Raw genomic sequence first — 14,870 nt, forward strand, 5'->3', positions numbered from 1 at the left:
CATGGATGAACATTGAGGACGTTATGTTCATTGCTAAGCCAGCTACAAAAAGACAAAGACTATATGTTTCCACTTGTATGAGATACTTAGAATAGTCAAAATCATAGAGACAGACAGCTGTAGAATGGTAATTGTTAGGGTTAGAGGGAGGGAATAATAAGGAATTACTGCTTAATGGGCAGAGTTTCAGTTTCACAAGATGAAAGAAGTTATGCAGATGGATGTTGGTGATGGTTATGCAATATTATGAATGTATTTAACCACTGAACTGGACACTTAAAAATGGTTGAGATGGTAAATTTTACATTATGTGTATTTTTCCACAATTAAAAAAAAGGGAAAAAATGGAATGCACGGGGTATAGCCAGCTTGGAATCAGATAAGATTGCAGTTTTAAAATTGACCTTAGAACAGATTTTTAATGAATGAAAATGAGAAATTAAGGGATCTGGAACACAGGAAGAGAAAGTCAACATAAAGGTGAATATAATACTTGGGAAAAAACAAATCTTTTCATATTTGTAGTTTATCACTTCAGACTGTTGTTAAAGAGGTTTCCTTTTTTTAATTAAGGGAGAAATAAAATTTAAAGTGGAAAATTCTGGCTTTTAGACTGGCAGCTGCTTTTACCTACTTAAACATCAACTTCTGGGATTAATCTGTTCACTGAACAAATATTTGACTGCCCGTTTGTCCTTAAAAATACATGTCTGACACTGTTCTAAGCCTTATAGACAGAGCAGTAAACAAACAAAAGTCCCACCTTCCTTGAGCTTACATTCTAGTAACTTAAAGTTATCTGTGTATAAAATCTGAAAAAAAATGTACAGATTTAGAGAAAATTACATAATCTTAGCATACTATCATCTCTATTAGCTCTTTAATTTTGTGATAATTCCCTTATGCTTAAACATTAAGTTTACCCAACAAATCTGTGGGATTGTTTCACCATCTCCATTTGACACATAAGAAAGCTAAGAACAAGAAGAAAAAGCAGCTTGCTGAGAGACTCAGAGAATGACCTAAGGATATGGTATAACATAAACACAGATTTGTTTGTCTCCAAATGCTATTTTCTTCCCACCAGGCCCAGAAGCCTCTCAAGACAGGGATTGGAACAACAGAGCCATCAGTGAGTACATCTGGGATTAGTCTCGCTGCCCATGGACCACTAACACAGTGAGAGAACATGTGAACATTTCCATTTTAGATGGGTACAAACCCTACCACAAAGAGTCCTAAAACAACGTTCGGCTCAATTTCCTACCTACACTCTAGGCCCACCAGGTCTAGGTCCACCTGCCCTACTCCCTAGGTGGGAACACATATGTAGGTCTGGGGATGGGAAAATTGATGAGAGACAATTGATAAGAGACAATTTGGGGAAATGATGAGGGTGAGGGCATGTGGGAACCAACTTCTAACTGAGAAACAAACATCAAGAGCCTCAACTGGCGATTTCCCTGGTGGTCCAGTGGCTAAGACTTTAAGCTCCCAATGTGGCTTGGGGGGCCCAGATTCAGTCCCTGATTGGGGAACTAGATCCCACATGTTGCAACTAGGGGTTCACATGCCTCAACCAAAGATTTTGCAACTAAAGATCCCACATGCTGCAAATGAGACCTATTGCAGCCAAATAAAGAGATTTTTAAAAAAGAGAGAGAATCTAAAACCACATAGAGAAAAAAATATATAAAGTAAGATCCAAGAGGCTAAGTAAAAACTCTATAGTCCTAAATTTGAATTGAAAAAAAAAATAAGTATGCATTTATTATATATTTTTAGGGAAAAAAGGATTTCTTACCTGTATCTATTAAAATGGCTTACAAACAATGATCAATGCAATACAACAAACACTGCAAGCACAAAATTGTAATCTCTAAATAGGAGAAAGAGTACATCAAGGCTGTATACTGTCACTCTGCTTATTTAACTTATATGTAGAGTACATCATGAGAAATGCTGTGCTAGAGGAAGCACAAGCTGGAATCAAGGTTGCAGGGAGAAATATCAATAACCTCAGATATGCAGATGACACCACCCTTATGGCAGAAAGTGAAGAACTAAAGAGCCTCTTGATGAAAGTGAAAGAGGAGAGAGAAAAAGTTGGCTTAAAGCTCAACATTCAGAAAACTAAGATCACGGCCTCTTGTCCCATCACATCATGGTAAATAGATGGGGAAACAGAGGCTGGCTTTATTTTTCTGGGCTCCAAAATCACTGCAGATAGTGAGTGCAGTCATGAAATTAAAAGATGCTTGCTCCTTGGAAAGAAAATTATGACCAACCTAGATAGCATATTAAAAAGCAGAGACATTACTTTGCCAACAAAGGTCCATCTAGTCAAGGCTATAGTTTTTCCAGTAGTCATGTATGGATGTGAGAGTTGGACTATAAAGAAAGCTGAGCGCCAAAGAATTGATGCTTTTGAACTGTGGTGTTGGAGAAGATTCTTGAGAGTCCATTGGACTGCAAGGAGATCCAACCAGTCCATCCTAAAGGAGATCAGTCCTGGGTGTTCATTGGAGGGACTGATGTTGAAGCTGAAACTCCAATACTTTGGCCACCTGATGCGAGTGCCAAAGAATTGATGCTTTTGAACTGTGGTGTTGGAAAAGACTCTTGAGAGTCCCTTGGACTGCATGGAGATCCAACCAGTCCATTCTAAAGGAAATCAGTCCTGAATATTCATTGGAAGGACTGATGCTGAAGCTGAAACTCCAATACTTTGGTCACCTGATACGAAGAACTGACTCATTTGAAAAGACCCTGATGCTGGGAAAGATTGAGGGCAGGAGGAGAAGGGGACGACAGAGGATGAAATGGTTGGATGGCATCACTGACTCGATGGACATGGGTTTGGGTGGACTCTGGGAGTTGGTGATGGACAGGGAGGCCTGGCGTGCTGCGGTTCATGGGGTCACAAAGAGTTAGATGCGACCAAGTGACTGAACTAAACTGAACTGAGCTGAAATAGCATTTTTCATTAAAATAAATTAGGTATTCTTGGAAAAATAACTGATTTCAGATTTGGGCCATAAAATGTAAGATAATTTCAAGGTTAATTTCATTGACCATTCAGTCAGTACCAGAAAGCAAGGAAATATTATATATACTCGGGTCTTGTCAAAAGGACTCAGGAGTCAACTTGAAGACACTCCCATGGGTCCAAGATGAGATGATTTGAGCATCAATAAGAATGACTGCAATGGACTGAAATACATCAAATAAGTTTAAATCAGTGAGTTCAGAGAGATACTAAAATAAAAAATTTCAGTGATCATATTCAGAGGATATTAGGCAATGAACTCATTTTTCAAGCTGGTAAATAAAGAAAAAGAATAAAAATTTATTTTGCTTTTCCTGTACAAAGTGTATGCCAGGGTAATGAATGTTTGACATGAAGTTCTCTTCCTAGGATTATTCCAACTAAGAAAAAAAAGAAGGAATAATAAACATAGAATACCACATCTTATCTCTCGTTGAAAGGCAAATCTAGACAATGATCATCAATGGCTGCTAACACCACAAAAGGAGAGCCATCTGGGTATTTGAGGGGTTTTTTTTGTCCTCCTAATTGAAATATATAAAACCAATCATGAAGTATTCTTGCCAGAATATTGAACCTAGAAGTAATAATCTTCTTCACCTAATTACCAATTTACTCGAAACACAGGAAACATAAGAATATATTAAATAACATCACAAGAGGTAATCAGCAAATTCCAGATGGCCAGAAATTGTACAGGACAAATAACCCAGTTTTATCAATAAATACATTTCAAGGGGGGAAAAAAGAGGGAGGGAGGCCTACACATTAAAAGATGCTTAAAAGGTATAGTAATGGATTGCAACATATAAATTTTATTTGGATAATGATTCAAACCAACTTTTTAAAAAGTTATGAGACAGTCTCTCAAATAGTTACACACAGAGTTAGCATATAATCTAGAAATTTCACTCCTAAATATGTCAACAGAAATAAGAACATATGTCCAACCAAAAAAACCCACTTTTACATAAATGCTCATAATACCATCATTATTATAATAGCCCCAAAGTGGAAACAAGCCAAATGCCCATCAACTGATAATTGGATAAATAAAATGTGTTATATCCATACAATGGACTATCATTCATCAATAAAAAGAAATGTGTAACGATACATGCTACATATGGGTGGATTTGAAAACATGCTATGTGAAAGAAGCCACTCACAAAGAATTACATACATCGCATGATTCCATTTACATGAAATGTGCAGAATAGGTAAATCTACAGGACAAAAAGTAGATTAGTGTTCATCTAAGGCTGAGGTTGCCAGCTGGGGCAGTTACAGTGCTGGCTAAGGAGTGTGGGGTTTATTTTGGGGGTAATGAAAATGTACAAAAGCTGCAATGACAGACACACAACTCTGAATATATTAAAAGCCATTGAATTGTAGATTTTAAATGAGTGGATTGTATGGTGTAAGAATTACTGATATATCTTATATCTCAATAAATCTGTTAAAAAATATAAAGCTACCAGAAAAAAATTATGAAACAATCAGAAAATTTTAAATATTGAATGGATATTTAATGATATTAAAGGATTACTGTTATTTGGTTTTGGTGTGATAATAGTTTTTCAGGTTTTTTAAAAGTGTTTTTATTTTTTAGAGAATATACTGACATCTACAGGTGAAATGATAAATTTGGGATTTGCTTCAAAATAATGGAGGGAGCTTGACAGCCAGGCCTGTCGAGCTTGACAGCCAGGCCTGTCGAGCCTGGCAGCCTTGGGGAAGGGTCTTTACCTCAAGGACTCCCTCCACCCTCCAGGGTCCTTTCGGGTTGCCTTTCTTCATGCCGCGGAGAAAATGCAGAAGATTGTATTGCAGCTTAAGGAAGGTAAAATAGACTGTCTCCTTCCCCCAGGCACAATTAGCAAACCCAACTCCAGAGACCCCTGTCCGCTCCGTCAAGCCAACCCCCTGGCCCGATCTCTGAGCCGAGCTTCCCTTGTGGGTCACTCTGGGCACAGCCTCTTACCCTGCTAGGACCACTCTGGGTCCAGCCCCGCCTCCGATGCAAGGTTACCTCTAGCTGGGACAGCTTTGTAGGACAGTCCTGTCCCAGACTAGCTCGGGCCTCTTCATGGATCTGTGTCTGACCCTGGGCACTCTGTGACACGTTTCCTTTCCATCCGGGGCGTCTTAGTGGGCTACGTCCAGCCTGGCCACACCTCTAATTGGGCCCCCTAATTAGGCTCTGTCCTCTCCGATGGAGAAGGCAATGGCACCCCACTCCAGTACTCTTGCCTGGAAAATCCCACGGATGGAGGAGCCTGGTGGGCTGCAGTCCATGGGGTCGCTAAGAGTCCGATATGACTGAGCGACTTCACTTTTCAATGGAGAGGCATGTAGTGGGGAAGGAGAGAGAGAAAATCATATTTGTGGCAAGTTGGTCATTATTGAAGATGGGTGATAAGTGCAAAGCAATTCACTACATTATTTTTTCATATGTTTGAAATTTTCCAAAATAAAATGGCCAGAGGCCACAAGACAAGAATCTTTCTCAGGTTTTACCCCTGACTTCCTTTGTGAACCTCTCTTACTGCAGGGTTCCCGATTAAACTTGAAAATGACAGTATCTTTATCTCACACCACTCTTGTGAGGCATAAAAGTGAAGACGTGTAAGGTTCCCTCCCCAAGTAACAGGGCTCCATTTTGTCTAACACGGACAGGGATTCCCAAAAACAATCCAAAAGAAAATCCGCTCATCACATATACTGTGCACGAAACCCAATTTTAGACAATATGAACCCAGAGTAGAGAAACACTCTCTGTAGAAATCAGTCTGCCTATCTCTAATCACTTTCCTTTACAGCAATGTGAGATACTCCCAATTTAAACATCCTTGACGTTAGGTGTCAACGGACATTCAACAGGTGGTGTGAGGAGAGAAAGATTTAGAGTGGGAGGCAGAAAAACACCAAGATCTTCATTCCTCTCCCTTTGGTTTATCCGGTAAAACCCTACTTTTCAATCCTCCCTGCACCGACAGGTTCTATTCCCCAAACTGGAACTGGAGCAGCGGGGTGTAAGTACAGAGGAGGATGAGCTCCCGGTTTCCCAGATAGGAGGAGGCTGAAAACTCAAGACTATTTGATCATGAGACGGTGACTGCCTCCTCTCTCTGATTCCCACCTTACCCGACTCAATAGAACGGGACTTGAAGCAGACGGATCGTTTGGATTGGGGTGGGGGGTGGGCAGGCACAGCAGGAAGGAAGGAGCGTGGGAGGGTGGGGCTACAAGGTACCGGAGCCAATGGGTGATGACCCGGAGGTTCACATCCCTTCCAGCCCTGCAGTCTTCAAGCTTGAGCTCTAAACGTCCGAGGTCCGGATATATCTGGGATCTCTGCTCTTCCCATTCACCAGACTCACCTAGGGGTCCCACGCTCCAGTGGTTGAGGATGTCCGCTCTTTCTTCTTTTGTCACAGAAACTTACACAGGGACAACCTCCCTGTGAGTCCTAAGCAATTTGAAGTCCTGGGATCTCTTGAGCGTTTAAGGGAAACCCATTCCCTGGATCTTCGGAAGTCTCCAAAACCTCCACCCACAGCCTCCAATCCCCAGTCCCTAACGGACTGACCCCACCTCCTCTTGAGAAGTGCTTCAGCTGTTATGGAGTCACCCCTCCCACAAGTTTTGAAATACTCAGTTATCATCCACTGTGGGGGTTCCCCGGCGGCTCAGCGGTAAAGAATCCGCTTACAGTGCAGGAGACATGGGTTCAATCCCTGGGTCGGGAAGATCCGCTGGAGAAGGAAATGGCAACCCACTCCAGTATTCTTGCCTGGAGAATCCCATGGACAGAGGAGCCAAGTGTGTTAGTCATTCAGTAGTGTCCCACTCTCTTGTGACCCCATGACTGCAGCCGTCCAGGCTCCTCTGTCCATGGAATTCTCCAAGCAAGAATACTGGAGTGGGTTGCCGTTTCCTCCTCCAGGGGATCTTCCTGACCTAGGGATCGAAACCGAGTCTCCTGCATTGCAGTCAGATTCTTTACTGTCTGAGCCACCAGGGAAGCCCTATCATCCACTAGGCAAATTCATTTGACATAGCTCTGTGGTAAAACCTGCCATGTCTCTTTTACCAAACAGATATGGGACCCTGATGGGCTCAGCAATACAATTTGGTAGTTCCCCAAGCTGGTTGTGTGTCAATTCACAGATACACAGTCCACAACAGTCCTGGAATCTATTGAAAATTAATTTTTAGACGAATGATAGGGTTACCACTTCCCATCAGCAAGTGTATTAATATCCTTTACATCTTTATTGAAGTCACCATTTCCTGGGTTTCTTCTGGCTCAAGGTCAATCCTTGGATAAAACAAGTCGAGTAATCTAGCATTTAATTTACCATGGCAAGGAAAGGCAGGAACTCAGGGCTGGACATTTGGCTCTCAAAAGAATGGAAGCCTCATGAGAGGAAGACTGAACATCTGAGATATTTATAGAAGAAGAAAAAAAAAAAATCTGCTCACACCCAGTGCTTAGAACCCAGTGGACTAATTTATTGACCAACAGCATTATTCCTCCAGATTCATTCCAGAAACTGGGTAAACCAGTTGAGAAGCAGGTTCTGTAGGCATCACCAATGGCATATAAAATGGTAAGTGTATATACTCAGGCAGGGATGGGGAAAACACAATGAAAGTAGTGACCAGGGAGGATGTGGTCTAGGAGACGAACTGCAAAGCCAGGCTCCATGAGCTCCCCCACCCCGCCCAAAAATGTCCCTATCCTTGGGAATAAAAGCAGCTCTGGGTCTAGAGACAAAGACAGTTGCAATTTGATATTGACTTGCCTATTAAGAGCTGCTTTGAGGGATATATGATGTCAGGCCAAATAAATAGTTAGGAAGTCACACTACAGGTTGATCAGCAATTTCAATATCACCTTGGAGGATTTCTTCGTTTTCGACCTCTTTAATGGGTGTCAGTTGGAAACTTAGGGGTAAGGACTTGGAGGATATCACAGGCTTGTCCCAGCTGGTGGAGTTGAAGGGAATCCCATGAGTGAAGCAATATACAAAGTATATAGGGATGGGAAGGATGACAATGAGTAAAAGGGCGAACAATGTGAACAGCCCCCAGGATGGGTATTGTCGAACAATTTCTTTTGACTGTGGAGAGATGGGAAAGGGGTTCAGAATGTAGAAGTTCCCGGAACAGGAAAGACTGGGGAAGGGGAAGGTCAGAGGAGAACCAGGACAGAGGACTAAGGGTTTTCAGGGAGTCGGAGAATGAGATGATAGTCTTTAGACCAAGAGTGGATTGAAAAATCTAGCCCCCCACTCCCTATGAAGGTCGGGGGTCTGAGGAGGGTGACTTACAGTGCTTGAGTCCCAGGCCAAATAGGTGATATTCTTCAGAGATAGTTGAAATACAGTGGTCACAGACAGGGCTAGCAGCACAACTGGAATTAGATAGGACCACAGCCAACGAATGATGGAGTACATAGGATGGCCCCACAGGTTAGCCATGTCTGCAAAGAAACTGAGAGGAAGGGCCACAGGACTGTAGAAGGGCCTTACAGTTGGGCCTTACCCAGGCTTGGAGGACAAGATCAGCCAGACCTTAGCCCCCGCCTCAGCTCAAGCCTCATCCTCTATCTTCTTCTCAGTCAGTCTTCTATCCCTACTCAAGAAAAAATTTCAAACATTCCTCTACTGCTCCAAAACATTTCATGGATATCAGTGCCCTCAGGATAAAGGCCAAGTCCCTTTCATTCACTGTGAATATGAGAGTGTCTATGACATACCAGGGATTCTTCTAGTTGCTGGGTATCCATAGTGAACAACACAGACTCTAAAAGAGTAACATTTGGCCCTCCTTCAGCTTTTCTTCCCTGGAGAAGGAAATGGCAATCCACTCCAGTACTATTGCCTGGAAAATCCCATGGACAAAGGAGCCTGGTAGGCTGCAGTCTATGGGGTCGCAAGCTTTTCTTAGCTTCTTCCAGCCAATATATTCAGCCTCCTTTACTGCATGTTCTCAATCTCAATGAATACACAAATGGGGTCCTTTGGTCTAGAGTGCCCTTCTCTCTCCCTCTTTGTCTGCATATTCATCTGTCCAGACTAAGCTCAACCATCCTCTCGCCTAGGATGCTTTCCCCGACTCTCCAGATGCCTCTAAATGTCCCAGGCTACCTCTACTATAGGCTTTCCTTCTTGTACTGGGATTGTCTGCTCATACATGTCTTCCTCCTTGGACTCTGCCCTCTTTGAGAGGAGGAGTTTATTCCATTCATTTGTACCCCAGTACCACAAGACTTTCTTGACACAAAGAAAGACTCAAGATACATGTGAGTGAGTTAATGAATGAGTAAACTGACTCCAAGAACCACTGTTAGCTGAAAACCCTGCCACCTGAAACTTCTACCCTTAAATTATACCACGTAGATGACTACACATCTGCCTGTTTAAAAATTGGGCCTGGGAGTTGTTTGTATTCCTTGTATTTTATTTGGATTTTCCCACTCTTCCTTCCACAGTTATGCTTGATGTTCCTGATTATCCTGTTCCCTCTTCCTTAGTAGCTTTTCCTTGCAGAATTAGACCACATCTCTCAATCTACACCTCTCCCACCTTAGCCCAAGCCATTCAATAGCTCCCATTTGGAATATTACAATAGCTCCTAACTGCTCTCTTTGCTTCACTCTTGATTCCTCATAGTCTATTTACCATACAATAATCAATCATAGGTATCTTTTTGAAAAAACAAACCTGATAATGTCAATCCCCTTCTCAAAACCCTTCCATACCTCCTCTCTCATTCTACATAAAAAACTAAGTCCTGCCATAGCTAAAAAGTCCTACATCATCTCCCATTACCTCTCTGGTGTCAGCTCGTAACATTCTATTCTAATCTCTGATTTCCTCATTGCTCAAAAACTTCAGGAATGATGCTTCCTCTTGCTTTGGTACTTACTGTTTTCTCTACTTGGAATGCTCTCTCAAAATTTTTTCATGGTTCCTCCTCTCATTTCATTCAGGAGTCTGCTCAAATGTCACCTTACCAGAGAGGCCTTCCCTGTGATCCTATCAAAGTTATTAATAGCACATACTCCCACTCTTGATCATCTTATCTCACTTTTTTATTTTTCTCCTGTCAGTTATCACCTCTTGACATTTGTATTTGTTCATTTGGTTATTATTATGAATCTCTACCACTAGAATGTAAACTCCCTGGGGACAGGGAGTTTTACTCAATGCTTGTTTTACTCAATGCTCTGTCCTTGATTACTGAAACAGTTCCCAGCACATATTAAGCACCCCAGAAATATGTTAAATGAATGAATGAATAAAAAGGTTTCTCAGAAGGCCCTGGAGTTGCCTGAAGTTAAGGGTCCCTATGTCACTGTTGTCAAGTGAAAATAGAGGCAGGCAATAAGAAAGGGGTCAACCTTCCCTATAGACCCAAGCTATCACCTGCTAGCCTCTCTGGCCCATTTCACAGCCAAGTTTTCAAATATGATGACGATGATTATAGGGAGGATTGTCCAGTAGTCAGTCAGCAGTCTGATGTAGTAGCTGCCTGAAGGTCGAGTGAAGAAGAGGCCACACAGGAACATGATCATTAAGACAACCACTGGAGGGAACATTGGATTTAGATCAAGGTCAGAGGTCTGGCTGGGTAACAAGGGCTAGGCAGAGGTGATAGACTAGGGCTGGATAAGAATCTGAATGAAGTCAGGGTCATTGATGGGTATACACATGTAGGTCAGAGTACCTGTAAACAGCTTTGTATATTTCTGGACAGAAATAAAGATGTCTTGGAGAGAGGTAATGATGCTGTCCATGATCCCTATCATGGTGGACATCTCCAGATTCAGCAACATTAGGAAGAACAGGAAGGACCAGAAGACAGACCCAGGAATGAAAGACATGGCTTCAACGAAGGCCAGGAAAGCAAAGTTTGTGCTCTCCTTAATCTGTGAAGGGGAGAAAGGGCAGGAGTTAAAGTGTCCTTGAATTTAACAAAAACAACAAAAAGTACAGAGAGATATCCTATCTTTCCTGAAAATGTTCTTAAAACCCCTGTGTCACTGAGAAAACCAGATTTCCAAGCTGACCCTCTGACATGGAAAACCAATCCCACCTAGTATTACTCATAGAAGGGCATTCTGCAAACTATAGTTCTTTGCATTACCAAGGTTGCAGCTTATCCTGGTGCTTCTGGGATTTTTTTTTCTGGTGCCAACAAAAGCTGAAATTTCTGTTTTACAAAAGGTTTTGAAGGAACTCTAGGACTCATTCACCTATTTTTACTGACCTTCAAAAACTGCTCCTCTAAGTTGCACTCAGGCACATGGCTGAGGACCTCCTTCTTGATGGGGTTGGAGAGGCTGTTGAACCAGGATGTGAAGATGGAGGTTGGGTTGCCAATCAGATTTTGAGGTGGCTGGGCCTCAGGAGGCAGTATCCCCATGTTTACCAGATTCAAAAGTGTTTCAGTATTCCTGAGGATAAGGAGTTGAATCACATAGAATCATTTTGCTTCTTAGAAAATGATCTGCTTTTCCCTTATCTTCCAGATAAGAAAGGACATCATGTTACTGATCTGGGTAAGGTAGAGCATAAGATTAAATCTAGAAGCCATCCACCTTCAAAGTCATGAATTGTTATGAGCCTGGATAATTTATGACCCTAAGGGGATGGGGCAGAAGCCTTTCCTATAGTCTTCTTGAGTCTTATAGAGTTCTTGGAAACTCTGAGTCTCTGCTCCAATGATGGGGTCTCTTATTCACTCCCTACCTCTTATTCACGCCCTACCTCTTTCTTAGACTAACAGGTGGAAGTCAACCTTCTAAGCTTTGTATAACTGAATATCAGGGAGCATTTACTTAAGTGTACCATATGCATAACAGTCCCATGAAGTTGTACTATGCTGTGAGAAACTTCTTGCACTTTTTGATCTGGGTCCTGCTCTTTATTTTATCCCATGACCTTCTGCAGATCTACTCAGCTCACACTTAACTTCTTACAGTTTCAGGGCATGCGATGCTCTCTCATGCTCAAGACCAACCCAACTCCCACCATCATTCTTCACTTGGGCTAATTCCTATAAATCCTTAAAACTTCAGCTCATTGCTCTATAATAACTTCAATGGAAGGTTTGTTGATAATAGCAAAATGCAAGTGGCAGAGATCAAACCAGTCAATCCTAAAGGAAATCAACCCTGAATATTCACTGGAAAGACTGATGCTGAAGCTGAAGCTTCAATACTTGGGCCACCTGATATGAAGAGCTGACTCACTGGAAAAGACCCTGACACTGGGAAAGATTGAAGGCAAGAGGAGAAGGGTAGGACAGAGGATGAGATGGTTGGATGGCATCACCGACTCAGTAGACATGAGTTTGAGCAAACTCCGAAAGATGGTGCTGGATAGGGAAGCCTGGCATGCTGTAGTCCATGGAGTTGCAAAGAGTCAGACATGACTTAGAGACTGAACAGCAACAATAAAGCGGCATTTCTAATCACGTTTTAGAAAATAAAATACTATGTGCTCTTCTGGTAATAGGCAAGTTAAATATTTGAACCAAACTTCTCACTGGAAATAATTTAAAAGACTCAAAGATATTTTTAAATCTTGAAAAATAAAAATACTGACAAGATAATAAGGAATTACAGTATTGGACAAAAATCAGAGTACAAACAAAAGCAGTGGGGAAAGAAGACTTGCAAAGCAATTTTGCCTTGAAGGGTATGTCAAATACATCAAACTATACCTGAAATGTCCAGGCATAGTTTGATGTAAAAGCACCAGAGCATGCCCAAAGTAAGGATCAGAACAGAAGGTCTTCCCCTAAATCTGGCATTTCAAAGGGTTGCACCTTCAATAATAAAAAATGAACCAGAAGCTTGCACCCAACTGTTCCACACCACAGGGAACACAAGGAGGGCTGCTTCAGAAAAGGGCAAAACAAGGGCAAATTTTTAAGGATCCTGAATGTCATAACCACAGCCAGCCCTAGCTTAAACTTGGAGCCCAAATATTTGAGCCCGGTTGTCACAAAAACTCAAGTTGGAGTCTTTCTAATGTCCCTATGTATCAAGTAAAAGCAAAAGTCCTATCTGGATGAATATACCCTCTTCTTAGGCCTTAAAGAATTCTTACAAATAATAGTCAAATAAATAGGACATGGAGAGAACCACACACATAAAAACAAGACATCATGAGAAATAACACAATAAAAATATCCCTAAAGTTACTACAAATATTAGAATTACAAAAAAATATAATACAACTAAGTTTACTATGCTTAAATAATAAAAGACAAGCTTGGAAATATTTGCAGGAGACAAGAAACTATAAGTCAACGATAACGATTTTTAAAAATGAAACAGAACCTCTTGAAATAAAAAGTAACTGAGATTTAAAAGTCAGTATGGATAATTCTAATTTCACAATTAGGCACAGGGGCACAACTTATCCTCCCACTTTAAACAACTATACAGCTGGACAAAATGTATAAAACAACTGTTTTTAGACATTAGATAACAGGCAATACAGAACTGTGATCCCTGCTGCTGCTGCTGCTGCTGCTGCTGCTAAGTCACTTCAGTCATGTCCAACTCTGTGCGACCCCAGAGACGGCAGCCCACCAGGCTCCCCCGTCCCTGGGATTCTCCAGGCAATAACATTGGAGTGGGTTGCCATTTCCTTCTCCAGTGCATGAAAGTGAAAAACGAAAGTGAAGTTGTTCAGTCGTGTCAGACTCTTAGCGACGCCATGGACTGCAGCCTACCAGGCTCCGCCATCCATGGGGTTTGCCAGGCAAGAGTACTGGAGTGAGGTGCCATTGCCTTCTCCATGATTCCTGAGAAAAGGAAAACAAATGAGGTGCACCATGTAATTATCCTGGTTTTCTGCCTGAAAGCACATTCTAATCTGCAGAGCAGAAAAGATCACAAGTAAACCATGGCAGTCTCACTGAATTGGGGAGACAAAGAAGGAGTTCAGGGAGGCCAAAGAAGTTGAAGTTCCAAGGAAGAATTCTGGAGGAAATGTAGTTATGAAGAAAAAGAGTTCTAGAAATTTGCATCCAGTCTGCTGAGTGTGTGCTGAATTTTAAGATTCACACATACAGGATGAAAATCTGCAAGGCTATATATAAAGAATAACTCAGTTCAGTTCAGTCGCTCTGACTCTTTGCGACCCCATGAATTGCAGCACGCCAGGCCTCCCTGTCCATCACCAACTCCCAGAGTTCACTCAAACTCACGTGCATCGAGTCGATGATGCCATCCAGCCCTCTCATCCTCTGTCGTCCCCTTTTCCTCCTGCCCCCAACCCCTCCCAGCATCAGAGTCTTTTCCAATGAGTCAACTCTTCGCATGAGGTGGCCAAAGTACTGGAGTTTCAGCTTTAGCATCATTCCTTCCAAAGAACACCCAGGGCTGATCTCCTGTAGAAACAATAACTGGAAAACATCCAATCTGAATGGGGTATTCAGCAGAGAGTCCAGGAGGGCCATGCCTTCCAAATGGGACTGAGAGACTCCTGGAGGAAAGAGGGCTCTAGACGCACCCTACTGAAGCTTAAAATCAAAACTCAAAAGTATCAAACTGTAATTACTTGCTAGAACAAAGCTCAATCAATACTCATTCAAGGAAGGCAACAAAAAGTCAGACACTCAAAAATACAGAATTCACAAAGTCCAATCTCCAGTCAAAAATTAGTAAACAAATGAAGAAAGAGAAAAATGTGACCTTGATCAGTATAAAAACCAGTAAATAAAACAGTCACAAAATAGAGCGATAAATGACAGATGAAGGACTTAACAGTCAGGGATATTAAAATATCTA

The 14,870-nt window shown here is 41.8% G+C and overlaps 1 protein-coding gene across 1 annotated transcript in view; it reads right to left on the reverse strand.

Annotated features, from left to right (window-relative positions):
• Nucleotides 1-7,546: 7,546 nt before the first annotated feature.
• The window catches only part of SLC6A16 (solute carrier family 6 member 16), a 42,533-nt gene continuing 35,209 nt past the window's right edge, over nt 7,547-14,870 (reverse strand). Inside the window, exons 8-12 of the mRNA XM_086353546.1 lie at nt 11,333-11,519; nt 10,790-10,991; nt 10,489-10,648; nt 8,389-8,551; nt 7,547-8,178 (exon numbers count right to left, since the gene is read on the reverse strand). Of these exons, the coding sequence (XP_086209672.1) occupies nt 7,918-8,178; nt 8,389-8,551; nt 10,489-10,648; nt 10,790-10,991; nt 11,333-11,519 (973 nt within the window). The 3' untranslated portion in view covers nt 7,547-7,917. The remainder of the gene's footprint in view (nt 8,179-8,388; nt 8,552-10,488; nt 10,649-10,789; nt 10,992-11,332; nt 11,520-14,870) is intronic.

Source organism: Bos grunniens, chromosome 18 (genome assembly GCF_055505025.1).
Source record: "Bos grunniens cultivar Pamir isolate PY7600 chromosome 18, Bosgru_T2T1.0, whole genome shotgun sequence".
Taxonomy (NCBI): Eukaryota; Metazoa; Chordata; class Mammalia; order Artiodactyla; family Bovidae; genus Bos; species Bos grunniens.